This window comes from Oryx dammah, unplaced genomic scaffold, assembly GCF_014754425.2.
Source record: "Oryx dammah isolate SB20612 unplaced genomic scaffold, SCBI_Odam_1.1 HiC_scaffold_28, whole genome shotgun sequence".
NCBI lineage: Eukaryota > Metazoa > Chordata > Mammalia > Artiodactyla > Bovidae > Oryx > Oryx dammah.
The window spans coordinates 103694683-103716965 of NW_024070212.1; the positions used below are offsets into that span (position 1 = coordinate 103694683).

General features: G+C 37.8%; 1 protein-coding gene across 1 annotated transcript in view; it reads right to left on the reverse strand.

Moving 5' to 3' along the window:
• The window catches only part of RLF (RLF zinc finger), an 88581-nt gene that overhangs the window by 15634 nt on the left and 50664 nt on the right, over nt 1-22283 (reverse strand). Inside the window, exon 6 of the mRNA XM_040231571.1 lies at nt 1706-1842. Coding sequence (XP_040087505.1) covers nt 1706-1842 — 137 coding nt within the window. The remainder of the gene's footprint in view (nt 1-1705; nt 1843-22283) is intronic.

A 22283-nucleotide genomic window follows, 5' to 3' on the forward strand; every position in this document is an offset into this window, starting at 1 on the left:
GCTCCACCAGCAGTAAATAAATACATCTGCTTTACTGAGGTTAACTCTCCAATTTCTTATGCATGAAAAGCAAACAAATTCTTCTACTTGATAGTGATCAAAAATCTCACGGCTCTGCTAAAATTTCTTTTTAGTTACATCATTTCTTTTGGTTGGCTAATAAAATGTCCACAATGATTATTACAAAATATAGTTAAGTCCTGCCCCACTATCTCCTCCCTCATGGGAGATGCTAGTCTAGCATAGAGGAAGCGGCAGCAGAAGACTGCCATTTGAATTCTGGCCCTGTGTCAAGAAAACAACTCTGTGAGGAGCCAAAACCCTGTGCTCCACTCTATGACTTTAGCCCTGAGACCGTGTGCAGAGGAAGACTTCTAGAATTCCTTTAAACCTCCACTCCCTTATCTGTACAATGATTATCTCATGTGAGATAATCTATGGAACACAAATAATATTTCTATACAAATTAGTAAATAAAAAGAAGTACAGTAACATTAAAAAATGCTAACAGCTATAAAACTTTAGAAATATATACAGATGCTCCAGAGGGAGATCAATAAGGGCTGCTGCTGCTGCTGCTGCTGCTGCTGCTGCTGAGTCGCTTCAGTTGTGTCCAACTCTGTGCGACCCCATAGACGGCAGCCCACCAGGCTCCTCTGTCCCTGGGATTCTCCAGGCAAGAATACTGGAGTGGGTTGCCATTTCCTTCTCCATTGCATGAAAGTGAAAAGTCAAAGTGAAGTCGCTCAGTAGTGCCCGACTCTTAGCGACCCCATGGACTGAAGCCTACCAGGCTCCTCTGTCCATGGGATTTTCCAGGCAAGAGTACTGGAGTGGGGTGCCATTGCCTTCTCTATAAGGGCTGAAGTATATATGAAAGGCTTTACTAGGTTTTCCTATAAACAAAATGCTTATTTCCAACTTCAAGCCATCCTTAAAAGCTCTTCTAATCAAGATGATGCAAATTCAACCAATCCATTCGTTGAATACTACCTCCTCTCTTAACACCCTGCTTAAATTCTGGTATACAGTGAGCACCTTTCTCTAATACCTTATAGTGTTATCCATACCACTAATCTGATACAGACAGAGTGTTACATTTTAAGAGGTTTGTCCTGCTGTCCTAAATAGCTTCAGTACAATTAGGATGAAAGAACCATGGATTACATTTATTGTTTCCTTTTTAGCAACTAAGTACTCTGTATGCAAACAAGACATAAACTGAATTAAAACCAAATAATGCAATTTTGCTGAACAGTACTAAAGTTGCAAAAAAGATTACTATTCAAAACGATTTCCCTCTCTAGTACAAGTTTGACCTAGAAACCTAGATAATTAGTGCGTTTCCAAGTATGAGGGGGAAAGTGACTACCAGAAGATGTGAAATAAATGTAAAGGATAACAAACTCACACCTATTTGGTTCACACTGCCATAATTTTATCTCCAAAGAAGAAGATTTATATTGAAGTTAACAGACAACCCTCCATGAAATAATCAAGAGGAGCTCAGACTTTTCACTCTTTCTTTATTTTTGGACTCAATATTTTTAATTAAATGGTTTAGCTTGTAAGTGAGATTTAATTGTCATGTCATCATTTAATCCACTTAAGACTTTAAGTTTGAAACAAACCAATGTTTTACATAAACCCTAAATGCTATACTATGTACTAACAAATAAAGGGAATAAAAACTAAATATACTTACCAAGAACAATATACACTTGCAGTTTGGAGCTGCTGGGTAAGGTAAGTCGTACAAAGAACAAATGCTGTGTTATCCTGACCCTCAGATTCCAGATTACATATGATGTCTAGTATTTCCTTGCAGTCGACCTTTGCAATCTATCAAAAATGAGATGACTAAGTCAAAAAGAAAATGGTGACTTTTCTATAAACTTTGTTATATAACATGAAGCTTCTTTATGTAACGTTTTCTATCTTTGATAATTCATGAGGCAAGAATTAGAGGCGTATCAGTTTCTTCTACTAATGGCTGAGTCTGCTGGAATATTTCATACAAGAAATTATTAAACAGAAGAAAACAGACACTATGAGGAAGTTCCACTGCAGTCCCAACACAGATAAAAACATTTTTGTAGAGTTAAAAAAAAAAATTACTCATGAACACTGTTACTATATAAAAGAATCAAATTATGCAAAACTTCAGGTTATTTTCACCTGAAGTACCATCATCCTTTTTTTCCCCTTGTTTTTTGTTTCTTTCTTGTTCAATTTTATTCAAGTCACTTAAGTTACAGAAAGAAAAATACCATGCTTACCCTTACTCCCAGTAGGGCTAAAGGAGGCCTGCTGAGAAACTATTTTAAATATTAATGCTATGGTAACATACAGTTTTCTCATATAATCAAGGAAAAAATATTTAAGTTTTTCACACAACTAAAACACTTTCAGAAACACACCTTTTATATTCATACTATTTATAGGAATCTTAAAACAAAAAACCAATCTCGGAGCAAATAAGTAGAATTTTCTGGGGATCTTTTTGTATAGTGGTAAAACAGGAGATTAAGACTTCTAAAGAAGCTTTCTCAGTCTATTTTATCCTCTTCCTGTCTTAACAAACAGGATATGAAGAACATAATCTATTTCATGACTGTGTCAGCACTACAAATGTCAGTTATACTAGGCACCAACCACACAAAACAATGATACTTTCAGGACAAATGAGGTGTATTATCAAGGCAAATGAAGCATATAGTTTAGCTCATCTCTGGGGTTTCTAAGTCTCTTATTTCATGAGTTCAGGATTATGTACATCTTGTTCAAAATTCAGCGTCCAAAACATTGGACAATTTATCAGTGTCCAAAACATAAAGACACCTAGTAAATATGTGCTAAATGGAATAAATGAAATCCGGTCTAACCAGGGTAAACAGTCTATGTTTACAAAGTGAATCTTATTTCTGTGTTTTTTAATCTTTTCAAGGACAATCCAATGAGACAATAAGCAATGTAGTACAGTGGTTAAAAGCAATTACTGTAGAGCCAGACTGTATGCATTCTCTTCCCAGCTCACAGCTACTAGCTGTGTGATCCTAGATAAGTTATATAACCGCTGAGTAACTTACTGCCTCTTTCCTCATCTATCAAATGGGAATAATAGAACCTCTCTCATAGTTATTGCAAGAATTGTATGTTTCAGTACAGCATAGTGACTACAGTTAATAATACCATACTGCTTATACGAAATTTGCTAAGAGTATATGTCAATTATATCTCAGTTTTTAAAGATATGGTTCATGTGCCTATTAAAGTCAGAGTTAAAGCTTTTCATTAAAAGTAAATAATAAAAAACTGTTTTCATAAAACACAGAAATTTTAAAAAGAAAAAACAAAGGGAACCTTGGGATACTAGAAAGTAATTAAAAAGATCATTCTCAGATGCAAAAATCACTTGATGCAAATTTATATATAATGAGTGTTGGAAGGAAAAGTTGTTAAAGACTAAACATAATTAAATTCAGGTTTCAAGGAAAAAAATAAAATCATACATTATGAAAATGGAATTCCATGTCCTCTACATCAATCAGAAGGGTCATCCAGAGACGAAATGCCCAGAACAGAGCCCCTTAAAATTGCACTGGCTGAAGGATCAAAATAAGGATTCCACAGCAAGTAACAAGAGTTGCTCCAGAGCCACCACCACCACCTACCCTCCACACCATGTTAAAGCTCATGTTGAAAACCAAGAACTCTAACATTCAATTTCTGTAGCAGTGTAACATCTCCAAGCTGAAAAATAGCTCAAGCTCTCTATTGCCAGGCATATACATTAGAATGGAAATAAACACAAGCTGCATTTCTAGAATATTTTTATTCATTTCAAATAATTTTACTGTAATATCTCATTTTATCAACATGGTAAGATCTGTAAGATTGGCAAGGCGGTGGTATTCTTACTTCACACAAAAAATGAGCCTAAGACAGACTGTTTCTTGTCTCAAGTCAACTGCGGTAAACAAAGTGAAAAACTAATCTCATGTCATTTTACTCCTAAAGGGAAATCCTTAGATTTTGAAAAGGTACATTTCAGAGATGTACAGGCTTTCATCCTTTGGAACCAAAGTGTTTAGAACAGTAACAGTGTCTAATAGGCCAGAACAGTCCCTCCTCTCACCTAACCAATCCTTCTCCTCCTCCAACACCCAATTGAAACTCTTTTTCCATGACCAAGTCTCCATTGATAGATTACTCTAGCATCCAGTGATCTGTTGCCTTGCCCTGAATTCATAGCATGTTGTCAACACTTTTAATCAGGCTATTTTTAATTCTACTTTGAGTCAACCAGTAAACTAGTGATTCACGTTGGCCTTCATCATTTGTTATTTTACCTTTTCGCATGATTTTACTTTGGCCCTCCAACTAGATGATGAACACTTTGAGGAGAAGAGCAGTCTTATAAATGATATCTAAAATCCTCTGTGCACTAAATCTGGTCAGAAGGAAAACGTATGTATCCTTCAGTCAAAGTACTGCTATTTACTAAGTACTTATGTACTGTGCTAGACATTGGGGATACAAGTCATTTTTGCCCTCATGTAACTCACAGTCAGGGATAATAAATACACAAGATTATAATTTATGTTAAAGACTACACTGGAGGTGTACAGCATATTTTTCAAATACCTTTTGTCAGAAAAATCTAACTGAAATTTGGGGGGAGGGATTTGAAAACAACTTCTTGGATGAAGTCACAACTGATATGTGAATTAAAAGAATGAATAGGAATAAGCCATGAGAAAGAGTAGAGAGAAATAAGAAAATTGCTCGAGACAGGAAGAAAAAGACATGCAAGGGCCTCAAATTGAGCATGGTGCTGAAGGAACAGAAATATTTCAGCACAGCAGAGTAACAGAGCAGCACTGCTGGACATCAAAGGAGCGACTCCCAGGAAGAGAGGCACTTCTGTCTCCCAGCACTGCAGTGCCTTCTGAGGCTGCCACAGGCTACTGCGGCAGCCATGCCCCTGACACTGCACTGACCTCTAGCAATCTCTCAAACTGACTTCCAACTTTTCTCCAAAAGCTATACATTTCTTCAGTCGCTCAGCTGTGTCCGACATTTCTAGTAAATTTTAAATACTAACATTCTTTTCGATTGTGTTCAATATTGCCATTTACCTTACATTTTAGAATAATGATAGCCTGATAATGACGTTTCTAACACAAGGTCCATAACACCCAAGCACACCCAAGCCTGTTAAGCTGCTTCAGTTGTGTCCGACTCTTTGTGACCCTATGGACTGTAGCCTGCCAGGCTTCTCTGTCCATGGGATTCTCCAGGCAAGAATACTGGAGTGGGTTGCCATTTCCTCCTCTGGGGACCTTCCCAACCAGGGATCGAACTTGCATCTCTTAGGTTTCCTACATTGGCAGGTTAAGTTCTTTACCACTAGCGCCACCTGGGAAGCCAAGCACATAATTTTAACACTTTTTTTAAAAAATTATTTATTAACTTGATAGTTTTACTTCCATTAAGGTTTTTATTGAGAAAGTAGCACTATTTTATGGTGGGCCTATTTAACAGTACAATTATTTTAACCTTCTGATTAAGAACTCATTTGCCTCACACACACCTATCTAGGTTATTAACACTGGAACATTCCTCTAGTCTTACTTTTCACTTTCATTTTACTAAGTAATAAACAAATCTGATTGTGTCTGTTACCTGTCCCTCCTTACAGGCTCTAAATCCCCCAAAAGTAATACCATACCCTCATTTTGTACTTTTACCCACCACCCCCCTAAATGCCTGCTTCAGCATCACTGTTTAACAAATAAACACCAGTTAACTTTTTTTCTTGGGGTGGAGGTAAAGAGAATCTTATTAGTATTTTGCCCCAAATACCTGCATTTTTTTGAATGTAGAGGAAATGTGGAAATATGACACAAAAATTAAGATGACACACTTTTTAACACCTCATTAGTAATATAATTATATTACTTGTCCCAGCTACTGCAATAAAAAGCTTAAAAGCACACTAAAAACAAAATACATGCCACAAAATACTTATCAGCTAAAGTAAATTAAAACAAAGGTCACTGACAAGATTTTGAGAATTTCAATCAGTATCTAGAAATACTTTGTACCTGGACAGGTACTGAAACAACTTTTTTATTCTTAAATATGAATCTTATTTCTGGGTTTACATTTTACAGCTATTAAGACAAGTCTAACACATGCATCAAATAATAATTGAATCTTTGTTTACTATGTCTCATCCATAGAATACACGCTTCAGGAGGGCAACACTTTACTTCATTCACTACTGTATCTTCCGTGTACAGCAGTGCCAGGCACATGAAGGAATATCAATAAATACTTGTTGGAATGAACGAGAACTGCAAGATAAACAAGTAAGTGACCACAAAATGGCAGGGTAAGTGAGAAAGACTGAAAACAAGAAGTATAATGTACACTGGAGTAAGCAAAGAAGGGTTTAAGAAAAATTGCTCTTCAGGGGATACCAGTGTCTAGATGAACAAAGGTGTAAATGACTCCTCAAATGTTGCCAGAATGAGCAGACAAACAAATGTGAGAGTAGTCAATGGCATATGAGGGGAGGAGGATTATCTGATAAAACTGTAAAGAGTGATATTTACATTTAGCTGGCACTCAGTGAAACAAAGGCTGAATTAATAAGTAAGATTAGAGACTTAGGATGGGCTTCCCTGGTAGCTCAGCTGGTAAAGAATCTGCCTGCAAAGAGGAGACCCTGGTTTGATTCCTGGGTTGGGAATCGAACCCAGTACTACCCACTCCAGTATTCTTGCCCTGGAAAATCCCCACAGACTATCCCCTGGCAGTCTACAAGTCCATAGGGTTGCAGAGAGCGGGACACAGTTGAGCACACAGCACACAGAGACTTAGGGCAGAGCTCAACTGCACACCAGAAGGTGTCATGAATGAGGCCATGCCATAGAGTTGTGCAGTTTCACATTACACGGAGGTAACTAGCTAAGGAGGTTAACAGGGGCTAAAATTTAGTCAGCTTGCCAAGCCCTAAGTTCCAACATGGGGCACTTCCTCTTAGAAGCGAGAACTCTGAAAGGCAATCACGTGAGACGGGGGGACAGTGGAGCATGGTATATCTTGCTGATTTCCACAGAAGTACCTGTAGGCTAATGCTAGTGGAGACTCTAGGACATGGAATTTATTCTTTGTGTTTTATGAGGAATCAGAGGTTTTGCTGTTACTGTTTCTTCTGGATATATACCTGAAAGGGATGACTGGAATTCAGCATAGTTTTTAGTTTGATTAACTTATATTTATTAGATTTCTCCTGATTATAAAAATACTTATATTAGAAAACCTGAAAAACATAAAAATTAGCCTTAGACCTTACAACTAAATAATAATATAAAAATACAGTGAATTTTAATCGAGTATTCTGTCTATATCACTAACTACAAAGCATGGGTTCAATAGATGACTACTGCAAATATGTACCTATTCTAGAGAAAGGTTGGATTATGCTGATTGTATATTTGTTCTTTTATCCTAATGTTCTGTTGTGACTTAAGAGTTTTTTAAAACCAGTCCATGAGACAGGAGAATGTAAAAAGATAGTCGAGGCAGAGACAGAAGTAAGATGTGAAGAAAAAAAAGCATTGTAAAAGTAATAATAATGATAATATTTCTAAACCTTATACAGCATTACGTATGTCACGTTCTGTTCTACAATTTATATAAACTAAATTATTACATCTACACAACAGTCCTACAATGTAGATAAACTACTGTTATCCCTATTTATAGATTACAAAACTTAAAGCACAGAGAGATTAAGTAACTTGACAAAAGTTTCATAGGTAGTACACATCCCTAGATCTACCCTAGATGATCTGGCTCTAAAGTCCATACTCTTGGCCACTTATGCTCTATTGAGAGGCTTTAAGGGTAGAACTGACAATACACTATCACTAAATAGGAAGGAAACTATATTCCCAACTGTTTGCTCTTTGAAGGCAAGGAATATGGTGACTGTTTTATGTCTAGACATTTACTGAATTGAAATGAACTGACAGTGAGCAAAACCAGCTAAGAACTTAGAAGCATCTGAAAGACTACTCAGGCTCATTCATTATACACCATGTTTTCACCTTAAGCTTCTTCCAAACCCTGAATAGTCTCCTCAGATTTTTCCTTATCAAGATTTATGTCATAAAGTCTGATAAACTTAATATACAAAAATATAAATCATGCAGAAACATTATTAATGACATTTAAATATACCAGAATCAAAATTTTGTGGATAAAGGCTAATGTTGGAATCTCAGGTGTCAAAGACAAAAAAAAATAATAATAATAATAAGACTTTACTGTATGCATTTTATATATAATGGTTATATACTTTCCTGCCAGCCCTGGTGCTGAATAAGGAATAAAAACAGAGAGTTGGACTTGACAACAATAATGTCTGAAAATTCTCCTGTGGCAAAGCACTTAGAAATCCTGGATAAAACACAACTAATATGTTTCTTAAATACACAGTTGAACTCAAGAAAGAAGTGTGAATGGACAATTGCCTTAACTTGCTGGGTTGTTGATAATTTCACTAAGAGGCTTGGGTTTTACAAGTTGTGTTTAGATGATAAAGCTTGAACCTGAGGACAGGAAGTTGGCATTGAGCCCTTCAACATATGGTTGGAATCCCTGAAGAACTAAAAACTCAGAGAAAGTACAGACTAAAAAAAGGGGAGAAACAGGGATATAACAGGAAAATATGTTTGTCCATCTCACCCTGGTTCTTGTAGGACCGAAAAGTTTTTGGGAATTTTAATCTGTCCTCATTCAAACTAGAAGTCTGATACAATACTATTCTGTTTGTCTAAAAAAATCCAAACTGAGAAAAACAAAACAAAAAGAAGATTCTGGCTGGTAATATCTTTGAATCACCTGGTAGAAGCAAATGTAAAAATGATTTAAGAGATACATGCTAAACAGGGCCTATGAAAATTTTCAGACATAAAGCATTCCCTACCCCCTATTCATCCCACCAAAACTGATGCTCACAATCCCAAACTATAAAAAGCACAAATAAACAAACCACTCCAGAAATGTCACCACACACAATAAATGGCAGATTTAGACTCCTGAGAATCTCAGATAACAGAATACACAGCACAAAGACTGAAACCTAACATGGACTTTGGTTGGCTTAAAAAGTGAAATAAGGAACTACGAATAAAACCACCATATAACCCAGCAATCCCACTCCTAGGCATATACCCTGAGGAAATCAAAACTGGAAGACACACACGTATCCCATTGTTCACTGCAGCACTATTTACAATAGCTAGAACACGGAAGCAACCTAGATGTCCACTGACAGATGAATGGATAAAGTTGTATATATATACAATGGAATATTACTCAGCCATAAAAAGGAACACATCTGAGTCAGTTCTAATGACGTAGATGAAGCTAGAAGCTATTATACAGAGTGAAGTGAATCAGAAAGAGAAGGATAAATGCTGTATTCTAACACATATATACAGAATCTAGAAAAATGGGACTGAAGAATTTATTTACAGGACAGGGGAACAGGGGAGGAGTAGGGTGAGATGTATGGAAAGAATAACATGGAAGCTTACATTACCATATGTAAAATAGATAGCCAAGGGGAATTTGCTATATATCTCAGGAAACTCAAACAGGGGCTCTGTATCAATCTAGAGGTGTGGGATGGAGATGACAGAGTTTCAAACGGGAAAGGATACATGTATACCTATGGCTGACTCATGTTGAGGTTTGACAGAAAACAGCAAAATTCTACAAAGCAATTATCCTTCAAAAAAAAATAATTTTAAAAATTAAATAAGGGCAATATGAGTTTGATAATAATTTGGGGAAAAGAGACAGAGACAAAAACATGTAGGAACCTTAAATGCACACTGTTAAGTGAAGGAAGTCAATCTGAAAAGGCTACATAATGTATGATTCCAACTACATGATATTCCAGAAAAGGTGAAACTACGGAGGCAGTAAAACAATCAGTGACTGTCATGGGCGTGAGAGGCAAGTGAGGGATGAATAGGTACAGTACTTCAGGGCCGTGACACTATGCTGTATGACGCTGCAATGGTAGATACAAGTCATTATAGGGTTCTCAAAACCCAGAGAATGTACAACACCAAGAGTGGGACCTAATATAAACTATGGGTTTTAGTAAATAATAATGTATTGGCTCACCTACTGTTAACAAATTTAAGACATCAATGGCAAGATGTCAACAGGTGACTCTAGGGGTGAGGGAGTACATATGGGAACTCTACTTTCCACTTAATTCATCTGTAAATCTAAAACTGCTCAAAAAAATCTAATGATTAAAAACAATTTGATCATTTTAATAATTATTTGTCTTTTTAGTATTGATCTTCAAGAGTTCTATATATATTCAGGATTCAAGAATTCAGTTCAATTCTACATATATTCAATCCTATATATATTCTGGGGCTGGTGAAAAAAAAATATGGTTAGCAAATATTTTCTCCCATTCTGCAGATCAACTTTTCATATTGTTGATTTGGACATACAAAGTTGGATAAAGTCCTACTTGTTTTTCCTTTTGTTACCTGTGTTATTGGTGTCAGATATAAGAAACAACAGCATGATCAAGGGTCTTAAAGATTAATTCTTGTATTTTCTTTGAAGATGATACAGTTTCAGCTAGTACATTTAAGTCTGTGATTCATTCTGAGTTAAATTCTGCACATGGTATTAAGGGTCAAACTTCATTCTGCTGCCAAATAGATATCCATTTGTTAAAGAACCAACTATTGAAGACTATTCTTTCCCCCACTGAATTATCTTGGCAGCCATGTAGAAAATCAACTGGCCATTAAGTGTGAAGGCTTATTTCTGGACTTTCAATTTCAGTCTATTGATTTTTTTTTCCCCCTACACTTTTGCCAGGAAAACACTGTCTTGATTACTGACATTTTTAGTGACCTTTGAAATAAAGAAGAATGAGCCCTCCAATTCTGTTCTTTTATAAGACTGTTTGGGCTATCCAGGGCCCCTTGAATTTCCACATGAATTTTAGGATCATCTTGTCAATTTCTGCAAAAGAGAAAAACAGAATTTTGACAGAGGCAGCAGGGAATCTAAGGATCAATCTGGGGAGTACTGCCATCTTCAAACTATTCTTTCCTGGTCCATGAACATGGGATGTTGCTCCATTTACCTCTTTCAACAAATTTTTGAAGTCTTTAGTATACAAATGAGTCTTGCACTTTCTAAAAGATTTATTCCTAGATTTTTATTTTTTTTGATGCTATTGTACATGGAATTATTTTCCTAATTATATTTTTGTTTTTCATTGTTAGATGTATATAAATAAAAATCATTTTTGTATATTGATCTCAGAATTATTTATATATAGGATCATGATACATGCAATCAGAAATACTTATACACCTTCCTTTTCAATCGAGATGCCTTTTAGCTATTTCCCTGACTAACTGCTCCAGCTAAAACTTCCCATACAATATTGAATAGAAGTAGCAAAAGCAGACATTCTTGTTTTGTGCCTGATCTTACGGAAAACCACTCAATCTTTCATCATTAAGTATAAAGTCGGCCATGGGTTTCCACAAATGCTCTTTATTGGGGCGAGGAAGTTTTCAGTGTATTCCTAGATTGCTGAATGTTTTTAACACAAAAGTGTGCAGGATCTTGTTAAATGCTTTTTCTGTCTCTGATGACAGAGACAAACATACCTCTTGTCCTTTATTCTATGGCACAGTATTTACATATAACCTACGGACATATAACCTTCCATATACTTTAAATCACCCCTAGATTGTTCATAATACCATCATGTCTGTCTCTCTGTGACCCTATGGACTGTAGCCCACCAGGCTCCTCTGTCCAGGGGATTCTCCAGGCCAAGAATACTGGAGTGGTTTGCCATTTCCTCCTCCAGGGGATCTTCCCCACCCAGGGATCGAACCAGTATCTCCTGAATTGCAGGTGAATTCTTTACCCTTGAGCCATCGCGGAAGCCCAACACAATGTAAAGGTTATGTGAACAGTTGTTGGAGTGCCTAGATTCAAGTTTTGCTTTTTGGAACTTTCTGGAAAATATCCCCCTGAATATTTTTAATCCATAGTTGGAGGCAGAACCTAAGGATACAGAGGGCAGACAGCAGTCCTTTATTTTATATTGCTGGGTTTTGTTGAGGATTTTTGCATCCATACTCATTACAGATATTGATCTATATCTTTCTTTTGATGTCTTCATCTGGTTTTAGTTGTCAGGATAATAATGGCCTCAGTGTATGAGTTTGGAAGCACCCCCTCCTCTTTTATTTTCTAGAAGACTTTGTGAAGGACTGGTGTGAATTCTTCTGTATGTGTTTTGTACAACTCACCAGTGAAGGCATGGGTTTTGCTTTATGGGAAGTTTTAAAATTACCTATTCAATCTCTTTACTAGTCATAGATATGTATATTCAGTTTTTCTTTTTTGTTGTTAGTTTTAGGAGCTTGTTTCATTCTAAGATCTGTCCATTTCATCTTAGCAGATCCAACGTTTTGGCATATAGTCATTCAAGGACTACTCTTATAATCTTTATTCCTGCAATGTCAGTCATCATGTCCTCTCATTTGTTCCTGACTTTCGTAGTTTGAGTATTCTTTTTTCATGTTCAGTCTAACTAAAACTTTATCAATTTTGTTGATCTTTAAAAACAAAAGCAACTTTTATTGCTTTTTCGATTGATTTTATTTCATTTATTTACATTCTAATCATTGTCCAGTACTCTTGCCTGGAAAATCTCATGGGCGGAGTAGCCTGGTAGGCTGTAGTCCATGGGGTCTCGAAGAGTCGGACACGACTGGGCGACTCACTTTCACTTTTCACCTTCATGCATTGGAGAAGGAAATGGCAACCCACTCCAGTGTTCTTGCCTGGAGAATCCCAGGGACGGGGAAGCCTAGCGGGCTGCCGCCTATGGGGTCGCACAGAGTCGAACACGACTGAAATGACTTAGCAGCAGCAGCAGCAATCATTACCATCCTCCTTCCTTCTGCTTGCTTTGGGTTTAGTCTGCTCTTCTTTCCTGTCTTTTAGGGCAGATGGTTAAGTTATTAATTTGAGGTCTCTTTTTTTTTTTTTTTGGCCACACTATGTGGCTTGCAGGATCTCAGTTCCTCAACCAGGGAGTGAACCTGGGCCACAGCAGTGAAAGCCCAGAATCTCAACCACTAGGCCATCAGGGAACTCCCAGGATCTTTCTTCTTTTTTAAGACTGACATTTTACAACCATAAATTTCCCCTAAGTGCTGTTCAAGCTGCATCCCATAAATTTCAGTGTGTTTTTATCATTCATCCCAAAGTGTTTTCTGATTTACCATTTTTTCCCTTCGATCAACCGCTTATTTTGAGGTGGTGTTTAATTTTCACATTATTTGTGAATTTCCCAAATTTCCTTCTGTTACTGATTTCTAATTTCATTCTATTGTAGCCAGAAAACACACTGTATGACTTCAATCCTTTTAAATTTACCAACGTTTGTTTTATGGCCTAACATATTTCTATCCTAGAGAATGTTCCATGAGCAATTGAGAAAAATGTATATTTGCTGCTCTTGGATACAGTATTCCACAGATGTCTGCTTGGTCTAGTTGGTTTACAGTAGTGCTCAAGCCTTCCATTATCTGTGTTTAGTTGGTTTATCCACTACTCAAAGTGGGGTATTAAAGTCTCCAACCTTTGTATTTAAATTTTCTATTTCACCCTTCGACTCTGCTAATTCATGTATTTTGGGGCTCTTTTGTTCCTCATGGGCTTCCCCAGTGGTTCAGACAGTAAAGAATCTGCCTGCAATGTGGGAGACCTGGGTTCGATCCCTGGGTTGGGAAAAGGACATCTTTTTTGGATGTTAGTTCTACAAGATCTTATAGGTCTTCATAGAACTGTTCAACTTGAGCTTCTTCAGTATTATTTGGTTGGGGCATAGCCTTGGATTACTGTGATACTGAATGGTTTGCCTTGGAAACGAAGAGAGATCATTCTGTTGTTTTTGAGACTGCACCTAAGAACTGCATTTCAGACTCTCTCGTTGACTATGAGGGCCACTCCATTTCTTCTAAAGGATTCCTGCCCACCGTAGTAGATACAATGGTTATCTGAGTTAAATTCACCCATTCCAGTCCATTTTAGTTCACTGATTCCTAAAATGTCTATGTTCACTCTTGCCATCTCCTATTTGACCACTTCCAATTTACCTTCATTCATGCAGCTAACATTCCAGGCTCCTATACAATACTGTTCTTTACAGCATCAGACTTTACTTCCATCACCAGTCACATCAACAATTGGGAGTTGTTTTTGCTTTGGCTGTCTCTTCATTCTTTCTGGAGTTATTTCTCCACTCTTCTCCAGCAGGATACTGGGTACCCTCACAGGGCTTTCCCTCATAGCTCGGTCAAATCTGCCTGCAATGCAGGAGACCCAAGTTCGATTCCTGGATCAGGAATATCCTCTGGAGAAGGAAATGGCAACTCACTCCAGTATTCTTGCCTGGAGAATCCCATGGACAAAGGAGCCTGGCAGGCTACAGTCCATGGGATCACAAGAGGCAGACACGACTTTACCACCGACCTGGGGAGTTCATCTTTCAGTTTCATATCTTTTTTGCCTTTTCATACTGTTTCCCTGTGTATGGGCTACTTTTTTTTTTAATAAGTGAATATTTTAAAAATATTGTGGCAACTCGAGAAATCAGAATCTTCCACCTCTTTAGGGTTTACTATTTGCTTAGTGATTTTCTTGGAATTCTGTAAAGCCTATATTCTGTCATATGTGGTCTCTGCTTCATTAGCTTAATTCAACAAGCTAAATATGTTGCCTAAATGCTGTGAAAAGGTAAGTCTACTTCTTCTAAAAAAATCTGTTTTTTGTTGCACTGGGTCTCTGCTGCGTGCAGGCTTTCTCTAACTGTGGCAAGCTATTTTCTCTAGGTGCAGTGCATGGGCTTCTTACTGCAGTGGCTTTTCTTGTTGCGGAACATGCTCTCTAGAGCATGAAGGCTTCAGTTGTTGTGGTGTCTGGGCTTAGCTGCCCCAAGGTATGTGGAATCTTCCCAGACCAAGGAATGAACAAGTGTCCCCCTACACTGGCAGGTGGATTCTCTACTACTGGACTACCAGTAGTCTTTCTGTTTTTGCCAAATAGCTCTGTGTGTGTGTTGGGGCATCCTTTCAATATTACAGTAGGAAGTTAATAGCTCTGCCTTGCCCTTCATCTCCTACTTGTATGCAGCCTCTCGGTAAACAAGAGTGAGGGATTATAGCCTTCTCAAGTCATTCCTTGGCAGACACATAGCACTATACATTTGTGTTACCTTCCAGAGTACTAGGAATACATCAGAGGTTTTCAAAGTCCTCTATGGATATCCTTTATCTCAGCTTTTCTTTTTAAATTTGTCAGCCTTTTGTTACCTGAACTGGTAATTCCTCCTCAGACAAATGTCATGTTAAACAATTCCCAATGAATATTTCTGATAAGTGCCCTGGAACAGACCTCTTAGCAGAGTGGGCTCTGAATCAAATAAAAACAAATGCTGAGAGCAGAGGTTTTCAGAATGTTGCCAAATAGGTCAAAGAGTGACAATCCTGTGGAGACTGGCTTTTGCCGAGTTCCATGCCACCTCATGCGAAGAGTTGACTCATTGGAAAAGACTCTGATGCTGGGAGGGACTGGGGGCAGGAGGAGAAGGGGACGACAGAGGATGAGATGGCTGGATGGCATCAACTACTCGATGGATGTGAGTCTGAGCGAACTCCGGGAGTTGGTGACGGACAGGGAGGCCTGGCATGCTGCAATTCATGGGGTCGCAAAGAGTCGGACACGACTGAGCAACTGAACTGACCAACCATTCTGCTTCCTCAGGTGGCTGCTAGGAAGCTTACTGGTTCAAGGTTCAAATGCCACCAAGCTCACTGTTCTGACATTCATGTGTTTTTCTTGAATAAAACTTTCTAGGATTATAGTAAGCCTTTAATTTCCGGAGGTCTAAAAAAGTGAATGCCCTCCACTCTCTGGTTTCAAATACTGATAATTTGGAACTCAATTTCCAGCACCAGCCTTTCCCCAAATCTCACACTGTGTGAACACTGTCTGCTGTTGGTTCTCCCTTGTGTCTTGTTCATCTCTGTATTCCCAGTGCCTAGCACAGTCCCCAATGAATATATATTAAATGACTGGAAGGCATGCCTGTATTATTTCTTATAGTAACAAAGAGAATGTACTATTATCTCAAAATAAAATGTTTTAATTTAAAAAAGAAAAAAAAAGATCACTTCGGTTGTTGTAGAAAATAAATTCTGGGGCAAGAACAGATGTTATTAGAAGGCTTTCATGATAATCAGTGAATTAAACACCAATGGTACAAGAGGTAGTCACTGGCATAAAGAATGGGCATTTAGATGACTTATTTGTCTTGTTTAGTTATCATCATGTTTAGGCTACCAAGGCAAACAGTATTCTGGCCAGTGACATTACTATAATATTTTAACATTTACCTTCCTCAAGAATAATGGTTTTCAATCTAGTATTCTCCTGATCAGTTCTGGGGTATAAGGGAAGTAATTTGTTCCTAATGAAGTGAAGCGAAGTGAAGTCACTCAGTCGTGTCCAACTTTTCGAGACCCCATGGACTGTAGCCTACCAGGCTCCACAGTCCATGGAATTTTTCAAGCAAGAGTATTGGAGTGGGTTGCCATTTCCTTCTCCATTGTTCCTAATAGGAGATCTTAAAAAACAAGCTGGTAAATATTTCTTTCAAAACAGAGACAAAGTGGATTTAAGGTTATCCATATAATGAGATCTCTCTCACTTGCATCCCTGAGTAGGGAAAAGGGAGGAGTTACTCTCAGCAAGTCTTCATGTCTAATAACCCTGAGTCTACTTTGGGAAAATTATTCATCAGGTTCATAGACATCACCTGAAAAAAAGGCTGTGCTTCTAAAAACCAGGTTTCTTTTAAACTGCAGCAATACCACAGACCAACACTATGCTATTGAGTTGGTCACTTGTATGTTTCTTGAAGAAATAAATGGTCAGTGATGCTTCTGATTAAATCCTATGGCTTAATCCTATGAGTATCTGAGAGACATCTGAACTGTCCTACTGAATTCGTAAAAATGACTGTGTCTGACTAACTCTCCATAATGATCCCTACACTATAATCAAGTATCAACCAAAATACCCACATGCACCCCATAAAAGTAGCTTCCCAAGTGGCTGAGTTGGTAAAGAATCTGCCTGCAATGCAGGAGATGTGGGTTCAATTCCTGGGTTGGGAAGATCCCTTGGAGAAAGAAATGGCACGCCACGCCAATACTTTTGCCTGGAGAACCCCGTGGACAGAGGAGCCTGGCAGGCTACAGTCCATAGAGTCATAAGGAGTCAGACACGACTGAAGCAACTGAGCACAACCATGAAAGTGACAGTAAAAGTGAGATCCAAATACGTACGTACTGAGTTCTAGGAAGAAGTTTCTTCAAAGTTATTCAAAAGAACTCTGGGGGACTTCCCTGGTGATCAGTGCTAAGAATCCACCCTGAAACATAGGGGATGTGGGTTCGATCTCTGATGGGGAAGCTAAGATTTCACACGCTGCAGAACAACGAAAGATCCTGCATGTCACAACTAAGACCCACTGCAGCCAAGTAAATAAAATATTTAAAAAATAAATTAATAAAAGAACTCTTCTTTAGGGGATAAATATTTAAATTGGCAAACCTTCCACTTCTTCATACAATCTACCTTTAGTGTATTTTCTGAGTGTACATCTTATTCACCATATGACCATAAGGTTACATGAAGTAAATTATCCAGATTTTAATTATACACATTATTATTCCTCATTCAGGATCCATCTTAATCTTATTTAAGCTACACCTGGAATTTCTATGCTCTTGTTTACTGTTTCTTCTATTCCCAAACTGAATTCCCAGTGAGTCCTGTTTAAATGTATTTGCTCTGTTTATCATTTATATACCTAGTGACTATGTTAATTCCCAACAGTGCTAGACCAGTGAGTAAATCAGGTCCTGTTTGTCTTTGCCTTTTCCTTTTTGCATCAAGAGAAGAAACAAGCCTCGTAACCACATCAGACACTGAAGATGTAGTTCATTCAAGGATCAAGACTGAAGCCCTACCTTATCTGTGCCAACAACTCTGCAGACAGATTTCTTGCTCTTCATAGTAACAGAAGTGCTTCATGTTTAAAACAGCTTTATCCTTTATACTATATGTGGAAAACTTGATCTTTGCAAAGATTGTCTTTCTCAGTAATAAAAATATACAAATTCTGGCTTTGAAGCTGACTCCATCAATTAATCTTAATTGTGCCTGGCTAAATCTTCCCCAGCAGAGGTTTCCCATTACACACACCCATTATTGTGATACCCACAGGTGCCAACACATAAGTACTTTTATTCCCAGCGGTTGCTGAAGTTAATTTGACTCTCCTCCTGAATCAGAAGAAGATGGCAAACGTGTATGTAACTTTGTTGCCTTAGAACATATGCTGACTTTAAACTCCAATTAATGAACATCAAGTGATTCACTGGTCTTTTTCCAAAGCAAATTTTAAAGATTTCTTTAATTGTGCTCTCACTTGCAAAAAATAGCAACACTGGGTAAAAGACTAATTATGATGGTACCAGTGTTCCTTTAAAAATAATTTTATGAAGCGTGCCAAATGTTTTCACATCAACATACTTAACAAATTAACCCCAATCATTATAAAAATATTTTAAGTTGCACCTATACATAAATGTATAAACATGAATGAAATGAAATACCACCAAAATGTTTCCTATGAGAACATGACTCATCAGTGTTTACCAACTAGTAATAAGTTGTACAGTGTAAAAAGAGCTGGCCAGAGAGTCAAGAGATCTGAATTCTAGCCTGGGCTTGGACTTAATAATTAGCTTAATGAAGGTAGGGCCTTGGAAACACTACCTCTTGGCCTCAGTCTCACCACTGATAAAACATGGAAGGTTAACTAAATGATATTTAATGGTTGTAATACACTAGGAAATCTGAATCTTGCATAACAAAGGTCAGCAAACATTTTTTGTAAAGGGTGAGAGAAAATATTTTCAATGCTGCTGGTCAAATGGTCTTGGTAACAGCTATTCAGCTCTGCTTCTGTGGAGCAAAGCCAGTCACAGATAATAAACCAATGGGTGTGACTGTGTTCCAGTAAAACTTTATTTACAAAAACAAACAGCAGGGTAGATCTGGTCCACAGGCCATAGTTTGCCAGTCCCTGTTGTAGAAAAACCAATTCATACTTCCAATAACCCAGTTCCTCATATTCTCAACAAATTTGATATTTGTATAACCTCAGGAAGAAATCCTATTTTCTTTCCTTGTTATTAATAAACCAGGAAAGATTCGGCACAAAGTGTCCCATATTCTCCCTTCTTTGCCATTTTTGTCAGCAGCAGAACACTCCCTTTCTTCCAAACTCTCAAGGTCTCATGAGTCTCTTGAAGGGATCTCTGTACGTTATCCTCTATTTTGGACCTGTCAGCAAGTCCCATTCTTTTTTCTCTTGCTAACTCCAATCTCTTCTTCTAAATCTATTTCTGTCTATGTTTCCTAAAACACTGTTTCAGTCATTTTACTTCCTATGTTCAAAACCGTCCTAATTTCTACCGCATCAAAAGTTCGAATGCACTGCCGTTTCCAAGGCCTCACTTTTCCCTATCCAACAGGTCCTATTACTTCTCATAAGACCTCAACATCCATGCTTCTCCCCAGGCAAGGTGTTCTCTAGTGGTTCCCTACAAAGTGCACATTCATTTCTGTACCTTCACTATCACAGTTATCCCTAAACCATTCTTTTTACCTACATAAACCCCACCATTATTTCAAGGTCCAACTCAAGGACCAATTTTTATAAAGCCTTATAAAAGGCTCTACACCTCTCTACAAAGATATGCTCTCCATTTCTACATAATCTCAAGGAACTATCATATAGCTAAGTATCTTACTACTGTTTCTGGAAACCAAACAAGGCCATACACACACTTTTGTATTTGCCAATGCCTAATACAATGCTAAAAACAAAAGAGGTTTCAAATAAACAAAGTCTGAGAGATTAAAGGAAAAGTTGTTATTATAGAAGAAGAATAAAATCCAAGGTCTAGCAATTTTGCTTCTTCTGAGTTCTTTTGGCATGTATCAGGTGCTGAGACTAACCATTACTCCACCTTACTCTGATTAAGCTTCCCAACAGATAATATTGCAGCTGTTATTAGAAGCAAGCAATCTTCCATCTCCTTACCCTTCCCAACATTTCAGTGGCTTTGTAGTACAGTCTGAAGTCAGGGAACATGATACCTCCAGCTTTGTTGTTCTTTCTCAAGACTTTTTGCTACTTGAGATTTTTCACGTTTCCATACAATTTTAGAATTATTTGTTCTAATTCTATGAAAAGTGCCACTGGCTCTTGACAGGGTTTGCACTGAAATCTGTAGACTGCCATGAGTATGGTTTTTTTAACAGTAGTAATTCTTCCAATCCAGGAACACAGTGTATCTTTCCATCTGTGTCACCTTCCATTTCTTTCCTGAGTGTCTTATAGTTTTTTTTTTTTTTAGAATAAAACACTTTATTTCTTTAGGTCCGTTTTAGATTCACAGCAAAATTGAGAGAAAGGTACAGAGATTTTCCATGTAGCCCCTATCACTGCCTCCCCGATTATCAGCATTCCCCCACTGGAGCATGACATTTGTTACAACTGATGAGACTACTTGACCAATCACAAGCACCCAGAGTCCATGGTTTACATTACAGTTCACTCTTGGTGTTGCACATTCTATGGGTTTGCACAAAGACACAGTGACATGTTTTATACATTATGTTATAGTATTATGGTATTATACATATATTACAGTATAATTATGATACATTATATTATCACACAGAGTAGTTTAATGCCCTAAAATTCCCACTTGCTCCACCTAATCTTCCCTCCCTTCCTTTTCAGACTGGGTTCTTCAATTGGTAATATGCACTTAAACTTCTTCCAAGTGTTTTTATGGCTCAAGAGCTCATGTATTTTTAACACTGAATAATATTCTATTGTCTGGATGTACCACAGTTTAATTATCCATTCACCTGTGTGCTTAGTCGCTCAGTCGTGTCCAACTCTTTGCAACCCCATGAACTGTAGCCCACCAGGCTCCTCTGTTCCTGGGATTCTTCAGGCAAGAATACTGGAGTGGGTTGACATTGCCTACTCCAGGGGGGTCTTATAGTTTTCTGAATACAGGTATTTTCCTCCATACTTAAACTCATTCCAAGGTACTTTATTCTTTTTCATGTGACTATAAATGAGATTGTTCCAATTTCTCTGACAGTTCACTGTTACTATATAGAAAGTCCAAGAGATTTCTGTATATTTATTTTGTATCCTAAACTCATGATGAACTTTACTGAACTCATTGATGAGCTCTAGTAGTTTTTTGGTGGTGTCTTTGGAACTTTCTATGTGAAACATCATGTCATCTGCAGACGGTGACAATTTTACTTCTTCCTTTTCAATTTGGATTCTTTTTTTTGTCTGACTACTCTGCAATGTGGGAGACTTGGGTTCGATCCCTGGGTTGGGAAGATCCCCTGGAGAAGGGAAAAGCTACCCACTCCAGTATTCTGGCCTGGAGAATTCCATGAACTCTACAGTCCATGGGGCCACAAAGAGTCGGACACGTCTGAGTGACTTTCACTTCCACTCTGGCTAGAACTTCCAATACTATGTTGAATCAAAGTGGTAAAAGTGAACATCCTCATTCTATTCCTGATCTTAGAAGAAACGTTTTCAGTTTTTCACCACTGAGTATGATGTTAGCTGTGGGCTTGTCAGATATGGCCTTTGTTATGTTGAGGCATGTACCCTCTATTCACACTTTTTGAGTTTTTTATTTTTTTTTAATCACAAACAGATTTTGAATTTTGTCAAAGCCTTTTTTGCATCTATTGAGATTAACATAATTCTTATTCAATTTAATGTGCTGAGTTACACTGACCAATTTGCAGATGTGTGCGTGCTTAGTGGCTCAGTTATGCCTGACTCTCTGTCCATGGAATTCTCCAGGCAGAATACTGGAGTAGGTTGCCATGCCCTCCTCCAGGAGATCTTCTCAACCCAGGGATCAACCCCGGGGTCTCCTGCATTGCAGGTGGATTCTTTACCAGCTGAGCTAACAGGGAAGCCCAGATATCAAACC